At 45.9% G+C, this 18,427-nt stretch overlaps 2 protein-coding genes and 1 long non-coding RNA gene across 5 annotated transcripts in view; 2 read left to right on the top strand and 1 right to left on the bottom strand.

The window, feature by feature from the left end:
- Nucleotides 1–3,332, top strand: part of ZC3H7A (zinc finger CCCH-type containing 7A) — a 37,687-nt gene extending 34,355 nt beyond the window's left edge. The window contains exons 22-23 of the mRNA XM_043914335.1: nt 1,276–1,439; nt 2,442–3,332. Coding sequence (XP_043770270.1) covers nt 1,276–1,439; nt 2,442–2,631 — 354 coding nt within the window. The 3' untranslated portion in view covers nt 2,632–3,332. The remainder of the gene's footprint in view (nt 1–1,275; nt 1,440–2,441) is intronic.
- Nucleotides 3,333–4,411: 1,079 nt separating this feature from the next.
- Nucleotides 4,412–9,385, bottom strand: LOC122701412. The gene is made up of 3 exons (XR_006343071.1): nt 9,091–9,385; nt 5,820–5,955; nt 4,412–4,541 (listed from the first exon to the last, which is right to left on the bottom strand). It is a non-coding gene; the product is annotated as an uncharacterized LOC122701412 (long non-coding RNA).
- An 876-nt stretch (nt 9,386–10,261) lies between these two features.
- TXNDC11 (thioredoxin domain containing 11) overlaps nt 10,262–18,427 on the top strand; it is a 59,751-nt gene continuing 51,585 nt past the window's right edge. The window contains exon 1 of one of the 3 annotated variants that reach the window (XM_043914331.1): nt 10,262–10,638. In XM_043914331.1, the coding sequence (XP_043770266.1) occupies nt 10,394–10,638 (245 nt within the window). In that variant the 5' untranslated portion in view covers nt 10,262–10,393. Of the gene's footprint in view, nt 10,639–10,896; nt 11,129–18,427 lie in introns of those variants that run through there. The other 2 variants (XM_043914329.1, XM_043914330.1) reach the window with 2 other exon arrangements.

Here is an 18,427-nt window from a genome sequence, read left to right as displayed (position 1 = left end):
AGACATAAGTCACCTATGGTGTTCCACTGGGCTTTCTTTAACATGTTTCAGAAAAGTAAAGGGGTTAATATAAAGAGTATCTTGAGCCAACCATCCCCACTCAACTGATGTTAACAGTTTGCCGTGTTTGCTTCTATTGGGTAAATAAAACGTCACAGATGAGGTTGGAACCCCAGTTGTCACCCTTCCCAGAGGGACCAGATCCAGTGTGTCTTTTTCCAGGCCGTGTCTCCATATCTTGGACTGTCGATTGCTAATCTGTAGTTCTGCCCAGCGTGGTTTTTTAAGCTGACACAGACGTACGCGTTAACTCTGCTCCTTGTTTCCAGTTTGTTTTTTTTGGCCTCTCTCTGAATTCAATCAGTCAGACCCAGGTCAGGGACGTGTCTCCGCTCATCATGAGCCCTGTGGACTCTGCCCTCTCTGCCCGAGCTCAGCACAGAGTGCCTCGTCACCTTTTCTTAAGTACTGCTGGGGTTTCCAGAGCAGGGTCACCCCGACTTGCTGGGTTGTGAGAGTCACCTGTCTCTGTGAGCCTGTTCTCTCTACCCCCTTCCCCCCGCTCCCCAGCACTCCCCAGCATGTGAGGTCCTGGTTCCCCCACCAGGGATCAAACCCACATCCCCTGCATTGGAAGCACAGAGTCATAACCACTGAGCCGCCAGGGAAATCCCTCTGTAAAGCTGTTCTTACCCAGCATCACACCGGATTCTGACCCAGGGCACTTGGGAAGTACTGCTCAAACACCCCACGCTTGCATCTGGCAGCACAGGGTTCCTAATAAAGTTCGTGGGTCTGTGCCCCCGGGGCGGCGTCTTCCCAGCACGGGTACTTCCCTGGCCCCCGGCACAAGTCCTGGCCTGCAGTAGGGGCTCAGTTCATGTGCAAGAGTGGAGTTACTGCCCCTTGTTCTTGCGCAGCAGATGAGCCCTGGGCTTTCGCAGCCTCTCTGATTTTCCTCATGGTATTTATCCTCCCCGGGACCCTGGTTTGAACCTGGCCCCCCATCCTCCCGACAGACACCCTTGTTGGCAAACTGACTTCTTGCCAGAGAGTGCCTGGACCCCCAGCCCAGCCCATTGCCCTGGCTGTCTGCTTCCTACGTGCTGGGGGGACCCTTGGCCCATCTCTCCCCCTGGATGGGCTCCCCAAGAATAGAATGTGGGCCTTAGGTGGAGTTGTTTTTAGTCAGTCTGGGACCTGAACACGGGTGACCTATCAGGGCCCCCCCAGACAGCAGCTGCTGACGGGATGCGTGTCTTCTTTGCGCTGCAGGTGGACTTTCACTGCTGGATGTGCGGGAAGAACTGCAACAGTGAGAAGCAGTGGCAGGGCCACATCTCCTCCGAGAAGCACAAAGAGAAGGTCTTCCACACCGAAGACGACCAGTACTGCTGGCAGCACCGCTTTCCCACGGGGTATTTTAGTATTTGTGATAGGTACGTGGGTCTCTGCAGCTCCCCACGTGAACTCTGCCGATTGGGCTTGAATTGCACAGTCATTGTATCAGTAGACAGGGCGCAGGCTGAGTCGCTTCCGTTGTCAGACTCTGTGCAACCCCATGGACTGTAGCCCTCCAGGCCCCTCTGTCCATGGGATTCTCCAGGCAAGAATATTGGAGGGGGTTGCCATTTCCTTCTCCAGGGGATCTGCCTGACCCGGGGATCGAACCCACGTCACTCAGCTCTCCTGCTGTGGCAGGCAGGTTCTTTGCCACTGAGAGCTCCTGGGATGCAGGAGACAGGGTACCTGGGTGGCAGAGTCTTCTAATCTTGGATGTTGGCATTTGGGCTCAGAGTTTTAGTTGCTCCTTGAACATTTCCTTCACTCACCTGTGTTACCTGAAAAGATTCACTAGTTTGCCTGCACTGGAGTGAAACATCTTAAGATAACCAAATAGGGAAGTAAGTTCATTCAGGCTTGCCCAGATGGTCTGTGAGCCGGCAGGGAGGATTCTCTGACTCTTCACAGCCCTCTTTTCGTAGTAGATGTAAGTGTAGTTAGAAAATTTTTCAGTGAAAAGCTGCGTAATTTTGAATTGCTCCTTATTTTGTCATTGCTGTTTCTGTTTGATTTCCCCATTTAGATCCATGTGATAACGTAGAATTATTGAAGATATTTTCTACTTCCTGTCCCCTCTGACTTTTTTCTACTGCATCAGGAAGGAGTGGAGTGTTTTTTTTTCCCCTGGCAATCGGTCTTTTTCATTAACTAGTGCATTTAAATAGTTTAAGGTACTTCTTTCTCTGTTCTAGATGCCAAGGCAATAAAATACTCATTTTTATTATACTCCAATATAAAAGTTTTAAAAATACTCATTTTTCTAGGATTATGAGTTTGAGCTAAAAGTTTAACACAAACCGGAAAGGTAGTGAAGAGCACATTTTAAAGATTGTTATAAGCATCGGGTGGACACTTACCAAGCTGACTTGTCCTAACAGGTATATGAATGGTACCTGCACAGAAGGAAGCAGCTGTAAATTTGCACACGGCAACGCTGAACTTCATGAATGGGAAGAGAGAAGAGACGCCCTAAAGATGAAGCTCAACAAAGCCCGAAAAGATCACTTAATTGCCCCCAACGATAATGACTTTGGAAAATATAGTTTTTTGTTTAAAGATTTAAACTAATATGCTGGCTTTTATGTATGTTACCTAATCAGGGCATTGACCAGAAAATTGAAAGTGTTCTAAGGCACGTAGCAGAGGAGCTGCAGGTTTTCTGCTTGTATTGGCGTCTCGTCCCTCCTGAGCAGCAACCCACAGTAGGTAGGAAAACGGGCTGTTGGACAGGTCTGGCCAGGCTCTCAGGGCGTCACGTGGTGAAGTGACCGCTACTGGTTGCCATCTGTTGAACAGACTTTTGGATGAATTGTGTTGGGGAAGAGGTGATGTCTAGGATGACTCCTTGAGTTGGTCCTTCAGATAAGAACCACGATGGTGAGAGAGAAACACTGTACTAGGATCAGAACACATGATGGATGAAATTCTTCACGTGTTTTTAAGAGGAACGAATTTGTCTAATAAAGTTTGCTACTTATCTGTACGTAGGTTGCTAAAAAGGATTTTCTTAACTCAGATTTTAAGCCAAATAACCATTTAACACTAGTATATGTTAAATGGGGTATTTTTCTGTATTTGTATGTTTCACTATAATAAGGGAACTGAGGATAATGTGCATTGAGACTATTTTGAAAAATAATCAGTTGACTCAAATTTTATTTCTTGGTCTTTTGCTGTTTAAATGATGATTTTGAAAGATTAAACTTGTACTGTTGGTATTGTGTAGTGTATGGACCAATATTGCCTGTAATAAAGATTTTATATATAGATGTCTTTCATTTTGTGGTGTGGTCCTTGCCTCACAAAGAATTGTTAAAACTGGGTACTAAAATCACAAGGTTAGGTCTTTTTTTTTTTCTGGCCACTCCGTGCAGCTTGTGGGATCCCAGTTCCCCAACCAGCGAACCTGGGCCCTTGGCAGTGGAAGCATGAAACCCTAACCATTGGGTCACCAGGGAATTCCCTAGATTTTTTAAAAACACTTTTCTTTAAGCAATTAATGACAGAAGGTAAATTAGAGCAACACGGCAGCAACTGCCACTCTGTCCCACTCTCTTGAGATTCGGATTGCTAAAAGGCTTCTCTTACTGACCGACATGCTAACCCCTCTACGAGCTCTTTTGTGTTTTCATTTAGATGAACACTCAGCAAGGGGACACATGATCAGCTAGGACGTTGGCTGTGGGACTCCACAGAGATAGCCGTCTAGGGTCGTTGTGGTTGTTGAAAGACCGCTGAAGACATGGTCAGCGCAGAGACAGAAAGACACTGTTGTCGTTCTGCTAAGTCTCCCTAGTCTGACGGCCTTCATGACGTTTTTCTTTTCCATCCTTCCAGACTTCTTTTGTGCTCCTTCCAGGGAGAATAGATGTTAAAAAAAGATATCTCTGGTGCTCTGTTTCAACCTGCAGTTTAAAAAGTTGGTTGTTTTAACCTTGGAAATCTAGGCTTGAAACCTAGTTTGGAATCCTCTGACTGGTCAAGAGGAGAATTTTTTTGATTTTCACACCCCACCTCAGAATTTTCTGTGCCTTGGCTCTCTTGCTATTCTCTGCTCTGAACCATCCCACTTCTGCCTGAGTCATCCAGTTTGTTGCTCTGGTTTCCACCTCAGAACCCTGCAGGCCACAGCCTTGGTCTCAGCACCAGGATTTACGGTTGTTCAGTCACTAAGTCATATCCGACTCTGACCCCACGGACTGCAGTGCACCAGGCTCCCCTGTCCTTCACTGTCTGACGGAGTTTGCCCAGAAACATGTCTGTCCATTGAGTCGGTGATGCTCTCTAACCATCTCACCCTCTGCTGCCCCCTTCTCTTTTGACTTTCTTTTCCAGCATCAGGGTTTTTGCCAGCGAGTCAGCTTTTTGCATCAGGTAGCCAAATTACTGAAGTTTCAGCTTCGGTCCTTCCAGCATCAGTGAATATTCAGCATCAGGAAATCAGTCTAATTACACCATGATGAAGTCACATCCCCATCCTAGAAATGAAGAGAAGAGAGTAGTAGTGGGGTGAGGGGAGGTAAGGAAAATAAGGTATAAAAGAGCAAAACTGCAATATTAACAGCATTGGGAACTAATAAATCAATGTGTCTACTTGGACAGGTTTATCTGCCTACCTCCTCCAAAGTGGATTTTTTCTTTGTTTCAGTGTTTAACAAATGGAGATACAATTTTAAAACCCCCAAATGTTACCATTTTAAAGTATAAATCCATGGCTTTAGTAGAATCCAAATGTGCTACAATCACAATGAAAAAGTGTTTTACTCCCTAAAAATAAAACCCACACCCTCCTCTGCCCACTCCCCCTGATTTTCAAGCTGTCAGTCAAGTCAAGTCGCTCAGTTGTGTCCTACTCTTTGCGACCCCATGGACTGTAGCCTACCAGGCTCCTCTGTCCATGGGATTTTCCAGGCAAGAGTACTGGAGTGGGGTGCCATTGCCTTCAGGGGATCTTCCTGACCCAGGGATCGAACCCGGGTCTCCAGCATTGCAGACAGACGCTTTACCATCTGAGCCACCAGGCAAGCTGTAGGTGACCACTAATCTGCTTTCCTTCTTATTTAAAAAAAATATTTATTTATTTGGCTGCCAGGTTGTGGCATGTGGGATCTAGTTCCTTGACCAGGGATTGAACCCAGGCCCCCTGCATCTTGAGCTCAGAGTCTTGTCTAGGGTTGTCTTAGACAAGGACAGGGAAGTCCCTAATCTGCTTTCTGCCTTTGCTAGACGTTGCATGTACGTGGAGTTATAGAATATGTGGCCTTTTCTGACAGGCTTCTTTTACTGAGTGTAATGTTTAAGAGGGCAGCAGAGGATGAGATGATTGGATGGCATCACTGACACCATAGACATGAGTTTGCGCAAACCCCGGGAGATAGTGAAGGGCGGGGAAGCCTGGCGTGCTGCACTCTGTGGAGGGCATGACTTAGTGACTGAACAATAACAGTGTTTTCAAGGTTCATCTGCACTGTAGCATGTCATCAGTATTTCATTCCTTTTAACTGCTGCATCATCCTTCATTGTACAGATCTGTTACATTTTGTTTACCCATTCCTCTGTTGATGGGCATTCAGCTTGTTTCCTCCTCCTGGCTCCTGTGAATAGGAACATTCATGTGTAAATTGTGTTGTCTGCAATGAGCTGGTCCCATAAGTCCTGAAGAGGTGTTGGGAGGTGGCAGGTAGATTTTCCTCTGCCCAGTTCTTCCACCTGTGTTGGATGTGCCTGGACAGTAGGCCGGGGCTGGAAGTGCTCACCCCTCTCCATCATCCTCAGCCTTCGTGGGTCTGCTCTTCGAGGGCTTTGACTGGGTTCCAGCGATCCCCACTGGGAAACCGAAGGACAGCATGTTCCCTGGGCAGTTAGTGCGGGTTCAAACACTCCTTAGTTGACCTGCAGAGATGAGAATATGGGTTTCCTGTCAGTACTTGTTGCAAGGGAACAAGGAGTGCCAATTCATGGGAAGACAGCTCTTCGATCTTGATATAAAGTCTCTAAGAAACAGCACCATTGTCCAGCTTTACCTAGTAGGCTCAGGGTGTGGGCTCCCTCCTGTGTTATCTGCCAACCTGTACCTTCTGAGGCACATCCTGTTTAGCAAGTAAATGCTTCGAGGCTTTAAAAATTAACAAGCAAAACAAAAACCAAGCATTAGATGTTTTAGACACACACACACACACACACACACACACAAATACACTTCTCTGGTAGCTCAGCAGTAAAGAATCTGCCTGCAATGCAGGAGACATGGGTTCAATCCCTGAGTCAGGAAGATTCCCCCCAAGAAGGAAATGGCAACCCACTCCAGTATTCTTGCCTGAGACATCCATCCCAAGGACAGGGGAGCCTGGAAGGCTATCCATGAGGTCACAAAGAGTCGGACATGACTTAGAGACACTAAACAACAACAAATGTATACATGTTATATATATATGTATATAAGTATATATGTATATATACACACACACATATATACATATACATACAATGGAATATTAACTCAGCCATACAAAAGTGAAATTTGTAGCAACTAGGATGGACCACAGTATATTATACTTAGTGAAGTAAGTCAGAAAAAGATACTATATGATATCCATTATATGTAGACTCTAAAAAGAGAAATACAAGATTCACAGACATAGAAAACAAATTTATGGTTACTGAAGGAGAGAGGGAGGGACAAATTAGGAGTATGGGATCAACAGATACAAACTACTATACATAAAATAGATCAGCAACAAGGATTTACTATATCTTCTACATAGTACATGGAATTACTGAATATCTTGTAATTACTATACCTTGGTGAATACCCAGTATCATGTAATAACTTATAATGGAATGTAATCCACAAAACACTGTGCTGTACATCTGAAACTAACATAATATTGTAAATCAATTATACTTCAATTTTTAAAAAATTTTGTTGAAACTACAGGATGTAAAATATGGGTTTTCTTGTGCAAAAAACACTGACAGAATACCAAACCAGACTCAGATTTAAGAAAGCTGATGAAGGCACAAAGTAGAATAAAATATTTGAAGCAAGTGATAGCACTGCTTTCGGAGTTACCATAGTAACTCATTTTTAAAAATAACCAAATTTGGCTTAGAAACAATAGTAAGGAGACAGTTAAAAAGAATTACAAAATTTTGGGCAGGGGAAAAGTTGTGATTATTTGCATTACACATAAAGAGCTCTAATTTTAAAAAAATTAACAAGGAATTATTTCTCTCCAATTCTAAGACAGGATTAATACCTGGGAAAAATATATGTCCCAGGTGCCACAGTGGTTAAGAATCTGCCTGCCAACATGGAGACAAAAGAGACATGGATTTGATCTTTGGGTTGGGAAGATCCCCTGGAGGAGGAAATGGCAACCCACTCCAGTGTTCTTGCCTGGAAAATTCCATGGGCAGAAGAACCTGGCAGGCTACAGGCCATGGGGCTGCAAAGAGTCAGACACGACTGAGCACATGCACAAAGAAAGATATATATGTAATCTCCCTGCCGCCTATGCAAATGCCACCACCTTGATCATGGTATGAAAAGTGGCCATAAAAGCATAGATACTGGTTGACATGGACTAGTTAAGGGTGACACAATTTAATGACTGAACAACAAGAACAAGCCTTGAAGAAGAAGAGCAGTGCAGCCTGGCCCAGATGGCCTGGTGTCACATGAAATGAATTTCCCATTGTCCATCATTGCTGGAACAGCAATGTCTAGAAAGAGGGGTAAAGGAAACATACTTTGGTCTCCTGGCTTGTAAGACACCGCCCTGCACGGTCCTAAGATATAGTGGGTCTCATGAAATAGCCTACAGGCAACAAAAGCACTTTGAACTTTATAAAGGCCTGTGCAAAAGACAGGTGTCTTATGAAAGAGTAGAGTGGATTCTGCCCTAGTGGCCTACAGTGAATGAGTACCCATGACTTTGGACTGTATTTGTTTTTGTTAGCAATATACCGTGTTAACTCAGATCTAAATAAATCAAGAGAACTAGAAATGATAAGTAAAATTAATATCTTTTTAAAAAACTAGACATGCATTTTAAAAAATTTTCTGCTTCCAACAATATTATATAAAACAATAACATAACACCATATTACTGGGTTTGTAGTAGATTAAAAAAGAGCAATAACAGCCTAAAAATGGGAGGAGGAAATGGAGCTATATTGGAGCAGTTTCCATATCTTACTGGAATTAAGTTAGTGTAAATCTGAAGTAGATTCAGAAAAAATGTATACTGTAATCTCTGAAGGGCTTCCCTGGTGGCTCAGATGGTAAAGAATCTGCCTGCAATGGGGGAGACCCAGGTTGGATTTCTGGGTCAGGAAGATCCCCTGGAGAAGGGAATGGTCACCCACTACAGAGAACTGCCTAAAGAATTCCAAAGACAGAGGACCATGGTGGGCTACAGTCAGTGGGGTCACAGAGAGTTGGACACGACTGAGCAACTAACACACAATCCCTAAATGCTGCCGCTAAGAATATAAACTGGAAAAAATAAGTTTTAAATCATTAAAGGAATTAACAGTGTTTTAGAAAAGAGCCACATAACATAAAGGAAGGAAGTAAAGAGCAAAAAAATTGGGATTGTGAGAGGAGGTACATCGCTGGTGGCCCAGTGGCTAAGACTGCACTTTCAATGCAGGAGGGCCAGGTTCCATCCCTGGTCATGGAACTAGATCCCGTATGCTGCAACTAAGATCTGGTGCAGCCAAAAAACCCAATATTAAAAAAAAAAAAAAAAAGACGTGAGATATACAAACCAAAGAGCGAAATGGCATGCGAACATGAGCTACCAACATGTTGAGCCTCCGTGGTTAACAAACTGAATGCTCCGGGCCACTCAGGAAGGTGGCCATTCCTAGAACCCTTTATCTCCCTGGAAACCTTGCCCCGGGGTTAGCACGCTGGCTTGTGGCATAAGTGACTTCTCATCTTCTGGGATTTTTGTGTGTGTTTGTTTTTTTGTTTTTCTGTGGCATCATATTGCCTTAGTTCTCTCCGCGTTTTCTTACCAGGTTTGTAGTTATTGACAGCGTAAGTCTAGTCTTCCGCTTTGGCCCCAGCGGTTGGGGCCATTCTCTTAGCTCCAGGTACACGAGTCCCAGGTATACAATCCCTTTCTGTCACTCTCAAATCACATTTCATCCTTCTCCGACTTGTCGTTTTTAATCACAAAAACTTATTTAGAAATGACCTAACGTTTAGAACATTTGGGGCAACCCCTGTGGCTCAGCTGGTCAAGAATCCGACTGCAATGCGGAGAGACCTGGGTTCGATCCCTGGGTTGGGAAGATCCTCTGGAGAAGGGAAAGGCTACCTACTCCAGTGTCCTGGCCTGGAGAATTCAAAGGGCTGCATAGTCCATGGGGTCGCAAAGAGTCGGACACGACTGAGCAACTTTCACTTTCATTAACATTTAGAGTCAGAGAGCATTTAGAGTCGGCAGAGGATCGCTGGAGCGGCTTGTTAACCAATCTGCTTTCAAGTCTACTCCTCTATTAGCCTTGTGGACGCGGTCAAGGGGCTTTTCCAAGCCTCGGCTTTCCCATCTCTAAAGTGAGTACAGGATGCACAGACCGTTTTCCCAGGGCTGTGGTGCAGGGACGTGGTACCGCGGCGCACAGCACTTCACTGTGCAGGAAATGGACACTGGGAAAGAACAGTCCCTAAGACTTATTTAGCACTCATGACGGGCCCAGCAGTTTCCATCAAGGACCTCAGTTAACCTTCAAAGCATCTCCGTGAGGTCGGTATGCAATTCCCCAGATGTGTCGCTGACACGACTGCTGCCACAGCTCTTTTATTTTACTTTTTTTCATCACAGCTCTTTTAAACTCCCGGAGCCAGGTGGGGACTCTCCGCAGCTGCTACTCTCCGGGGCTGCTTTAGGGCAGCGCTCGATTCAACCCGCGGTAGGAGCAGCGGGACACCAAGCGCCGGCGCCTGCGCAGACTCAGTGGACGGACGGGCGTAAACGGGGCGAGCACTTGGCAACGGCGGCGTGCGCGCAGACTCCAGTGACGGGGCGGGGCCTGTGGGACTAACACGCCTCCGCGGCGGCGCTGGCGGGGGGTGGGGCCGCGCAGAGGCCACGAGCGAGGGGGCGTGGCCACGAGGGCGGGGCTTCCGGGTGGTGTCCGGCTCCGCCCTCTGCGCGGAGGGGGCGGGAGCCGCGGCGGCGGCCGGGCTGACGTGGAGGTTCGGGGTTAGCGGGCGCGGCCAGCTGCGGGATTGGGGAGCGACGGGCCGGGCCGGGCCGGGCCTTCGGGCCCTTGGCGGCGGCGGCAGTATAAAGCCGGCGACGGGGAGCATGTAATGTCGGAATGCGGAGGCCGCGGCGGCGGCGGCAGCAGCAGCAGCGACGACGCCGAGGACGAGGGCGGCGGCGGCGGCCCCGCGGGCTCCGGCTCCCTCAGCCCGGCCCCGGCTGCGTCCTCGGAGGGCCGGCTCCGCCGCGGGCTGCGCGGCGCCTCTCTCATGGCGCGCCGGCGGCCCGAGCTGCTCTGCGGGGCCGTGGCACTCGGCTGCGCGCTGCTCCTCGCCCTCAAGTTTACCTGCAGGTGAGGCGGCCCGCACCCCACCCCGGCCCCGGCCCGGCGCCCCTTGGCCCGGCCGGCGGCACGTGGCCGGCTTGGGGACCTCAGAGTCGAGGGTCGAAGCGGCCTCCGGAAGTCGGGCCTGACTTTGCCCCGGCCGGTGGACTTGACTCTCCTGCCTGCCGCATGCGGCCCTGCCCGCCGCTTTCCCTTCTCGCCGGCCAGCGAGCCCTCAGGCGAGGCTCTGAGGTGCTGCCCGGCGCCCTTTCCTCCGATTTTCGTATGGAGGAAAGGTGGGCCAGGTTCTCATGTGCTTGTCACCTGTTGAGATTTCTTGGGGGTGCACCTGTCACTTCTGCCCAAGCTGTAGGGTCCTCATTTATCACCCATTTTATTTCCCTATGCCTCGGGTAGGCGTAGACGACCATTAGCGTCCCGGACGTTGAGAATTCATGCACTCATGGATCTAACGATTATTTATCCGCACCTACTGTATGCGGACGGCTCCTCGAGGGTGAGTGATGAATATCAGAAGTCCCTGTTCTCCATTCCAGGGGGTGGTGTACAGGCAGTAAACGAGTAACCTTAACATAATTTTAGAGGGTTTCAGTAAGTGCTGTGCAGCGAGTAGAAGCGATGAGGGTGGGGCCTAAAGACCTCCCCCGGGGAGCTACATAAGAGAATCACCCGAGAAGGGGAAGGGGCCAGCACTGGGGAGATGCGGGGGGAAATGTCCAGGGAAGAGCAAACAGCAGGTGCAGAGGTCCTGGGGCAGGACAAGGCTGGTGGACTGGTGTTTTCCTGAAACTGGAAGAAAGGCCTGAGTAGGCTGGAGCTAGTGGGTGGGGTGGGGGAGGGAAAGACAGTTAATGTGTCTTGCTTTGGAAAAGGACACAGATACAAATTTTGCTTTGTGTTTTAGCGTGTCTAGTGTGTTTTAGTATTTTAGTGTGTCCACAGTGTGTCTCCTGGGACTCCCAATTTTTTTATAAGTCTGTGGTGCCACTGACTGGCATAGCGGCCACTGGGAAGATTTCAACTTGAAACATTTTTATGGAGTCTGTTAAGGACAATATGTGACCCCTGTTGTCAAAGAGATGTCAAAAGATTGGAGATTTTAGTGGAAAGAAGAAATTATAATAATTATCGCTGATGAATTAGGAGATGGGGATTGACATATATATGCTAATATGTATAAAATAGATAATAATGAGAACCTGTTCTATAGCACAGGGAACTCAACATAATGCTCTCTGGTGACCTAAATAGAAGGGAAATCCAAAAAAGAGGGGATCGTGGCTACATATGGGCTTCCCAGGTGGCTCAGTGGTAAAGACTCCACCTGCCAGTGCAAGAGATGCAGGAGATACGGGTTTGATCCCTGGGTCAGGAAGATCCCCTGGAGAAGGAAATGGCAACCCACTCCAGTATTCTTGCCTGGAAAATCTGTGGACAGAGGAGCCTGGAGGGCTGCAGTCCATGGGGTCGCAGAGAGTTGGACACGACTGAGCGTGTGTGCACACAGACACAGAAGTGTATGTATAGCTGATCCACTTCGCTGTATAGCAGAAACTAACACAGCACTGTAAAACAACTATACCCCTGATTTAAAAAAAGTCATATAAAAACCAAAGTAAACAAAAAACCTTTTTGAGCACTTGCCGTTGTGCCAGGTGCAGCCTGCCCGCTGGGTTTCTCAGTCTTGGTACTGTTGATATTTTTACTCAGATAATTCTTGTGGTAGGGGGCTGTCCTGTGCATGCTGAGATGTTCAGCGGCATCCCTAGCCTCTACCTGCTACCTGCTCTTACCCCCCACTCCCCACAATGTGACAATAAGAAATGTCTCCAGATGGTACCTGATGTCCTCTGGGGAACAGAGTCACCTGTTTGAGAACTACAGATTCCATGAATGCATTTATTTATTTAACACGTGACCTGAGAGTCTGTTATGGATCACTTAAGTCACCCAGTAAAGTCTGGCGAGAGATGTGCGCGCGCACACACACACACACACACACATTACACACACACACACATTACACACACACACACACACACACTACACACACACACATTCTTACCCTTCCAGTTTACACAGGAAGGAGTGGAGCTTTGGCCATGTTGCAAAACTTGCCCCAGTTCACTTCCACCTAATGATTGGCTGAGCTGGAATTTGAATCCTTTATTGTCAGAAACTAGGCTCTTAACTGTGTTCTATGTCACGTCCTGCACAAGGGAATTACACAAAGTATTTTACAAGGTAGAATATGGCAATGTGGTATTCGAGTTCAGATTAGGAAGAGAGGTTCTCTCTCCTCCAAGGGTAGAGAGCTTACTTGCATCAGTTTGTCCATTTATAGCAATAAAATGTAGTGTTTTCTCTGAGAGAATGAGACTTAGTAGATAGGAAAGTCCTTTGAGATTTCAGGAAGAAGTGTAAGTCCAGTTAATGGAGCATGCTGAGCGAGATCCCACCTGCTTCAGGCAAGGAGAATGAGCCAGTGAACAGCCTGTTTGCCTGTCCAGCTTCTTTCTGTGCCACAAATTTCACAGTCTTTTAATAGACTCAAATTGATTTTTTGATAATCTCCTTTGATTGAATGGTGTCATGATACTACTTTATTGTTCTACAACTGACTCTGACATTTCTGCTGCTTTTTTCCGATTTTGCTTTTAAGATCTTGTGTGTTAATGAGGACAGAGGCTTAAAGGAGAGTAGAACGTTTTTTTAAGTTATTTTTTATTAATAGCTCCAGACCTGAAATAAGACAACCCCCTTTAGTGTCTTAATTGCTTATTTTTTAAAAAAGAAAAAAGGTTGATTTGGGGTTGAAACACTATTAATAATTAGTTGTGTATTTCTGAGCACTTAATCTCTGTCCTGTGGAAACACAGTGTAAACAGTGGCTGACTTTATTTTTCTGGGCTGCAAAATCACTGCAGATGGTGATTGTAGCCATGAAATTAAAAGAAGCTTACTCCTTGGAAGGAAAGTTATGACCAACCTAGACAGCATATTAAAAAGCAGAGACATTACTTTGCCAACAAAGGTCCGCCTAGTCAAGGCTATGGTTTTTCCAGTGGTCAATGTATGGTTGTGAGAGTTGGACTATAAAGAAAGCTGAGCATCGAAGAATTGATGCTTTTGAACTGTGGTTTTGGAGAAGACTCTTGAGAGTCCCTTGGACTGCAAGGAGATCCAACCAGTCCATCCTAAAGGAGATCAGTCCTGAATGTTCACGGATAGGACTGAAGCTGAAGCTGAAACTCCAATACTTTGGTCACCTGATGTGAAGGGCTGACTCATTGGAAAAGACCCTGATGCTGGGAAAGATTGAGGGCAAGAGGAGAAGGGGACGACAGAGGACGAGATGGTTGGATGGCATCACTGACTCGATGGACATGGATTTGGGTGGACTCTGGGAGTTGGTGATGGACAGGGAGGCCTAGTGTGCTGCGGTTCATGGGGTCGCAAAGAGTCGGACACAACTGAGCGACTGGACTGGACTGGACTGAACTGAACTGAACTGAATCTCTGTCTTAACTGCCTTTCTATGCATTGAATGTCCATGACTTCATCCTTCCCTTTTACCCTGCATTGTGGGTGTGTTTTTGTGGGGAAAAGTTATAAGTATGTCTTTGGGTGTCTGTCTGTTATCTCTGTTGTTCAGTCGCTCAGTCGTCTCTGACTTTTTGGGACCCCATGGACTGCAGCACGCCAGGCTTCCCTGTCCCCCATTATCTTTCTATGTGTATATATTCATTTTCCTTTATTTTGTTTTGTAAGCTCAAAGCTGCCTCAGATCCTTTTTGGATGGAGGTATAGAGCGTGAGTCTCATATAGAAATTGGGAGTTGCGACAGGACTTCCTTGTTTGCAACCAGTTCTTTGAGTTTTTTGGTACCTGAGACTTTGGCTTCAAAGCTGCAGGAAATCTTTCATCTCCTGTAGTTTCTCAAAAACAGTAGCAAGTTTAGGAGTTAAATGGCAACTCATGAATGCTTCTGTTGGGGCAGAGGCATTATGGGTTTCTCTGACCCGGTTAATGTTTGCTTTTTGATGGGCCACGGGCCTGTCTGGCTCGTTTACTTGAGGAGCTGGCTCATCAACAGTACTAGGTTGATGATTGTCCTTTGTTTGATTTGTCACAGACCTGCATTTTCCCTCCGTTTGCGTAATTAACTCTGACCACCAAATTTGAAGAGTAGAAAAATAATACCTCCAAAGACTTTTGGACTTGCCGAGAATGTGTCAGCTTGCCTCAGGGCCTTCCCTCTGGGTGACTGCCTTCCTGTCACTCACATCTCAGCTTAAAAGACACCACCCTGAGCACCACCCTATGGAGGAGCTTCCGGGTGCCTTGCCGCATCTCCGTGTTGAATTCTCCAGCGAGCATGATCATTTTGTATGGTTTTATGTCTGTTTACAGGTTTGCTTGTTTGCATGTCTTCTTCCCTGAGAAAGGAAGCCCCTTGAGAACAGGTCGCTGCTCCTATAGCCTTAGTTCCGAGACAGCAGTGCCTGAAGCCCAGTAACATTTGCTCAGTGAACTTTTTTTTTTTGAATTATTGTGTAAGTGACTGAGTTTTTGGGGTTATGAAGATGTTTTACTTAGACAAAGCTCCCTGATTGCAGAGTTAAAATATTAGCGTGAGTGCCTAAATAGGAGATTTGCTCTGACTTTTTAACGTTATGATGTTAATAATTTTTGGTTAAAATGAGGAAGCAATATATTTAAAACTGTCTTAATTCAGGAAGCTGACACCTTCTAGATGTAGAGAAGGGTTTGTACTCTTTTCCTTAAACTAAATGACCCAAGGCTCTTAAGAGTAGCTTTGGCCTTGAGTATTTGTAGGATTTCTTTTTTTTTTTTTTTTTGATTTGTGTATTTGTAATCGAAGGACGATTGCTGTACAGTATTGTGTTGGCTTCTGCCGTACGTTAGCGTGAATCAGCCACAGGTACACACATGTCCCCTCCGTCCGCAGCCTCCCTCCCACCTCCCACCCATCCCACCCCTCTTGGTTGTCACAGAGCCCTGGGTTGAGCTCCCTGCATCACACAGCAGATTCACACTGGCTATCTGTGTTACATACGGTAATGCAGGTTTCAGTGCTACTCTCTCAATTCATCTCACCCTCTCTTTCCCCCACTGTGTTCACAAGTCTGGTCTCTATGTCTGTGTCTCCATTGCTGTCTTGCAAACAGGTTCATCAGTACCATCTTTCTAGATTCCATATATATGTGTTAATATGTAGTATTTGTTTTTCTCTTTCTGACTTAACTTCACTCTGTATTATAGGCTCAGGGTTCATCCACCTCATTAGAACCGACTCAAATGCATTCCTTTTTATCGCTGAATAATATTCCATTATATTACACTATAACTTCTTTACCCGTGCATCCTTCAGTGGACATCTAGGTTGCTTCTGTGTCCCATTACTGGGCATATACCCTTGAGAGATCATAGCTGAAAAAGACACATGTATCCCAGTGTTCATTGCAGCACTATTTACAATATCTAGGACATGGAGGGGCTTCTCATAGCTCAGCTGGTAAAGAATCTGCCTGAAGTGCAGGAGGCCCAGGTTTGATTCCTGGGCTGGGAAGATCCCCTGGAAAAGGAAATGGCGACCCACTCCGGTATTCTTGCCTGGAGAATCTCATGGACAGAGGAGCCTGGCAGGCTACAGTCCATAGAATCACAAGAGTCAGACTCGACTTAGCGACTAAACCACCACCAGGACATGGAAGCAACCCAGATGTCTGATTTCTTTTTTGGTTCTAAGTGTCTGTCTGCTGCGTATCTCAGAGCTGGCAGCATGTTCCTACCTGTTCCTGCTTCTTGCTACTTTGCTTGTACTGAGAGACCAGATGATCAAGTTCATTTGAACACATATAAAGTTAGAACAGAATAAAATGGTCCTTAGAATCGTTCCTTGTAATGCAAGTGTACTTTCTGACATTTTTCATTCAGATTAATAATATATGTCTGTATGGATTTATGTTTAATTTGCTTTCACATATATTCAAATGAGGTGAGTAGGGTAGGTTTGTTCATTTCACAGATTACTGATCTTTGCAGTCCTGGGAGCTGCTAAACAGTGAGGATTTATCAGTGAAAAAAAGAGCCAGGGTCCTTACTCTTATGGAGTTAATAAACAGGTAAATAAGTAAGTCACAGATTATGGTGAGGGCTGTTGAAAGCAACTAATAGGATTCCGAGAGAAAAAAAATTGGGAGAATCATCGGAACAGTCCTCACCAAGGAGGTGACCATCAGCCAAACTTGTTTCTCATCAACGCTATTGTACTATAAGTTACATTCGGTAAAATTCACACATTTTACATACGTAGGCCCGTGGCTTTTGGCCCGTGTAACCACCTCCATCCTTTAATTCCTTGTCCCCAGAAACTTTCCCCAGTGCCCTCTGCAGTCTGTCTTCCTTGCCCTGCTCCCAACTCCAGACCACCGCTGATGTGGTTTATTTCATTACAGATTAGTTTTGCCTGTTATGGAACTTCATGGCAGTGCATTCATATTATATGTATTCTTTAGTGTCTGACTCAATGTATTTTGAAACTCCTCCAGTTATAGTATGTATCGTTTTTTTAATTACTGAGTATCGTTTAATTGTAAGAACACACAATTAAATTAGTTTATTTGTCCTTTCACCTAATGATTTATTACAATGTTTCTGTGCTTACTGTGTATGTGGTTTATCTTCTCCCATCCCTGTGGCTTCATGCTATGTATGTCTTTATGTTTAAATGCTTTTAGAGAGCATATGGTTGGGTTTTGCTTCATTATCCAGCCTGGCAATCTCTTCCTCTTAATTGGGTGGTTTAGTCCTTTTATATTTAATGTAATTGTTGATGTGGTTGGGTTTGTGTTTACCATCTGGCTGTTTGTTTTCCGTTTATACTTTCTGGTTTTTCTTCCTCTCGGTCTTTTTTCTGCTCACCTTCCCACCTACCTCCCCCTACCCCCCACCTGGTACCGCATGGTCTACCGGAATCTGTTTCCCAACCAGGGACCAAACCCAGGCCCTCGGCAGTTTGAAAGCATGGAGTGTCAACCACTGAACATCTAGGAAATTCCCTGTTTTCGATTCATTGAATTTTCTTAGGGTTCCATTTTTATTTCCTCTCTTCGTTTCTTTTTTTTTTTTTATTAGTTGGAGGCTAATTACTTCACAACATTGCAGTGGGTTTTGTCATACATTGACATGAATCCGCCATGGAGTTACATGTATTCCCCATCCCTATCCCCCCGCCCACCTCCCTCTCCACCCGATGCCTCTTCTTTCTTCGTTTCTTAGCTAAGCTGCTCTAATGGTTTTATACTGTTTCAACCCAGATGTGTGGACAGCTCGAGTGTTCACAGGGCCCGTTAACCTGATGGGTTGCTGCTTCAGCCCAGACCTTGTTGTCTTGGCTCTGGCCACTTGTTTAGTTTTATTTTCTTTCTTCCCCTGACCTTCTGAGAATCTTAAGTACGTACTTAGGAAACCTGTTTTCCAGTTAAATGGGCAGTTGCTTTGCTATTCATCTTTATTAACCTTTGCATCATGGTACATACATACAAATGGAGACATCTACATTATTATTACTTTTACCTGAGTGTCCTAAGTACGGGCCAACCGCAGCTAATGAACTTAATGTGAGTGGACTGTAAGCATTTCCCATGCCTGTTAGTGGTGCCACGTATACTCCCTCCTCTTGATTATGAGCAAACTCACTGGTGGCTCTGAAACCCTGGACGTCAGTGGCTTTTGTGGAGAGCAAGGCTACAGAGAAATAAGGATGGAG

The sequence above is a fragment of the Cervus elaphus genome, chromosome 10 (genome assembly GCF_910594005.1).
Source record: "Cervus elaphus chromosome 10, mCerEla1.1, whole genome shotgun sequence".
Lineage (NCBI taxonomy): Eukaryota > Metazoa > Chordata > Mammalia > Artiodactyla > Cervidae > Cervus > Cervus elaphus.
The sequence above is the reverse complement of the archived record's forward strand: the minus strand, read 5'-3'. Positions and strand labels throughout refer to the sequence as shown.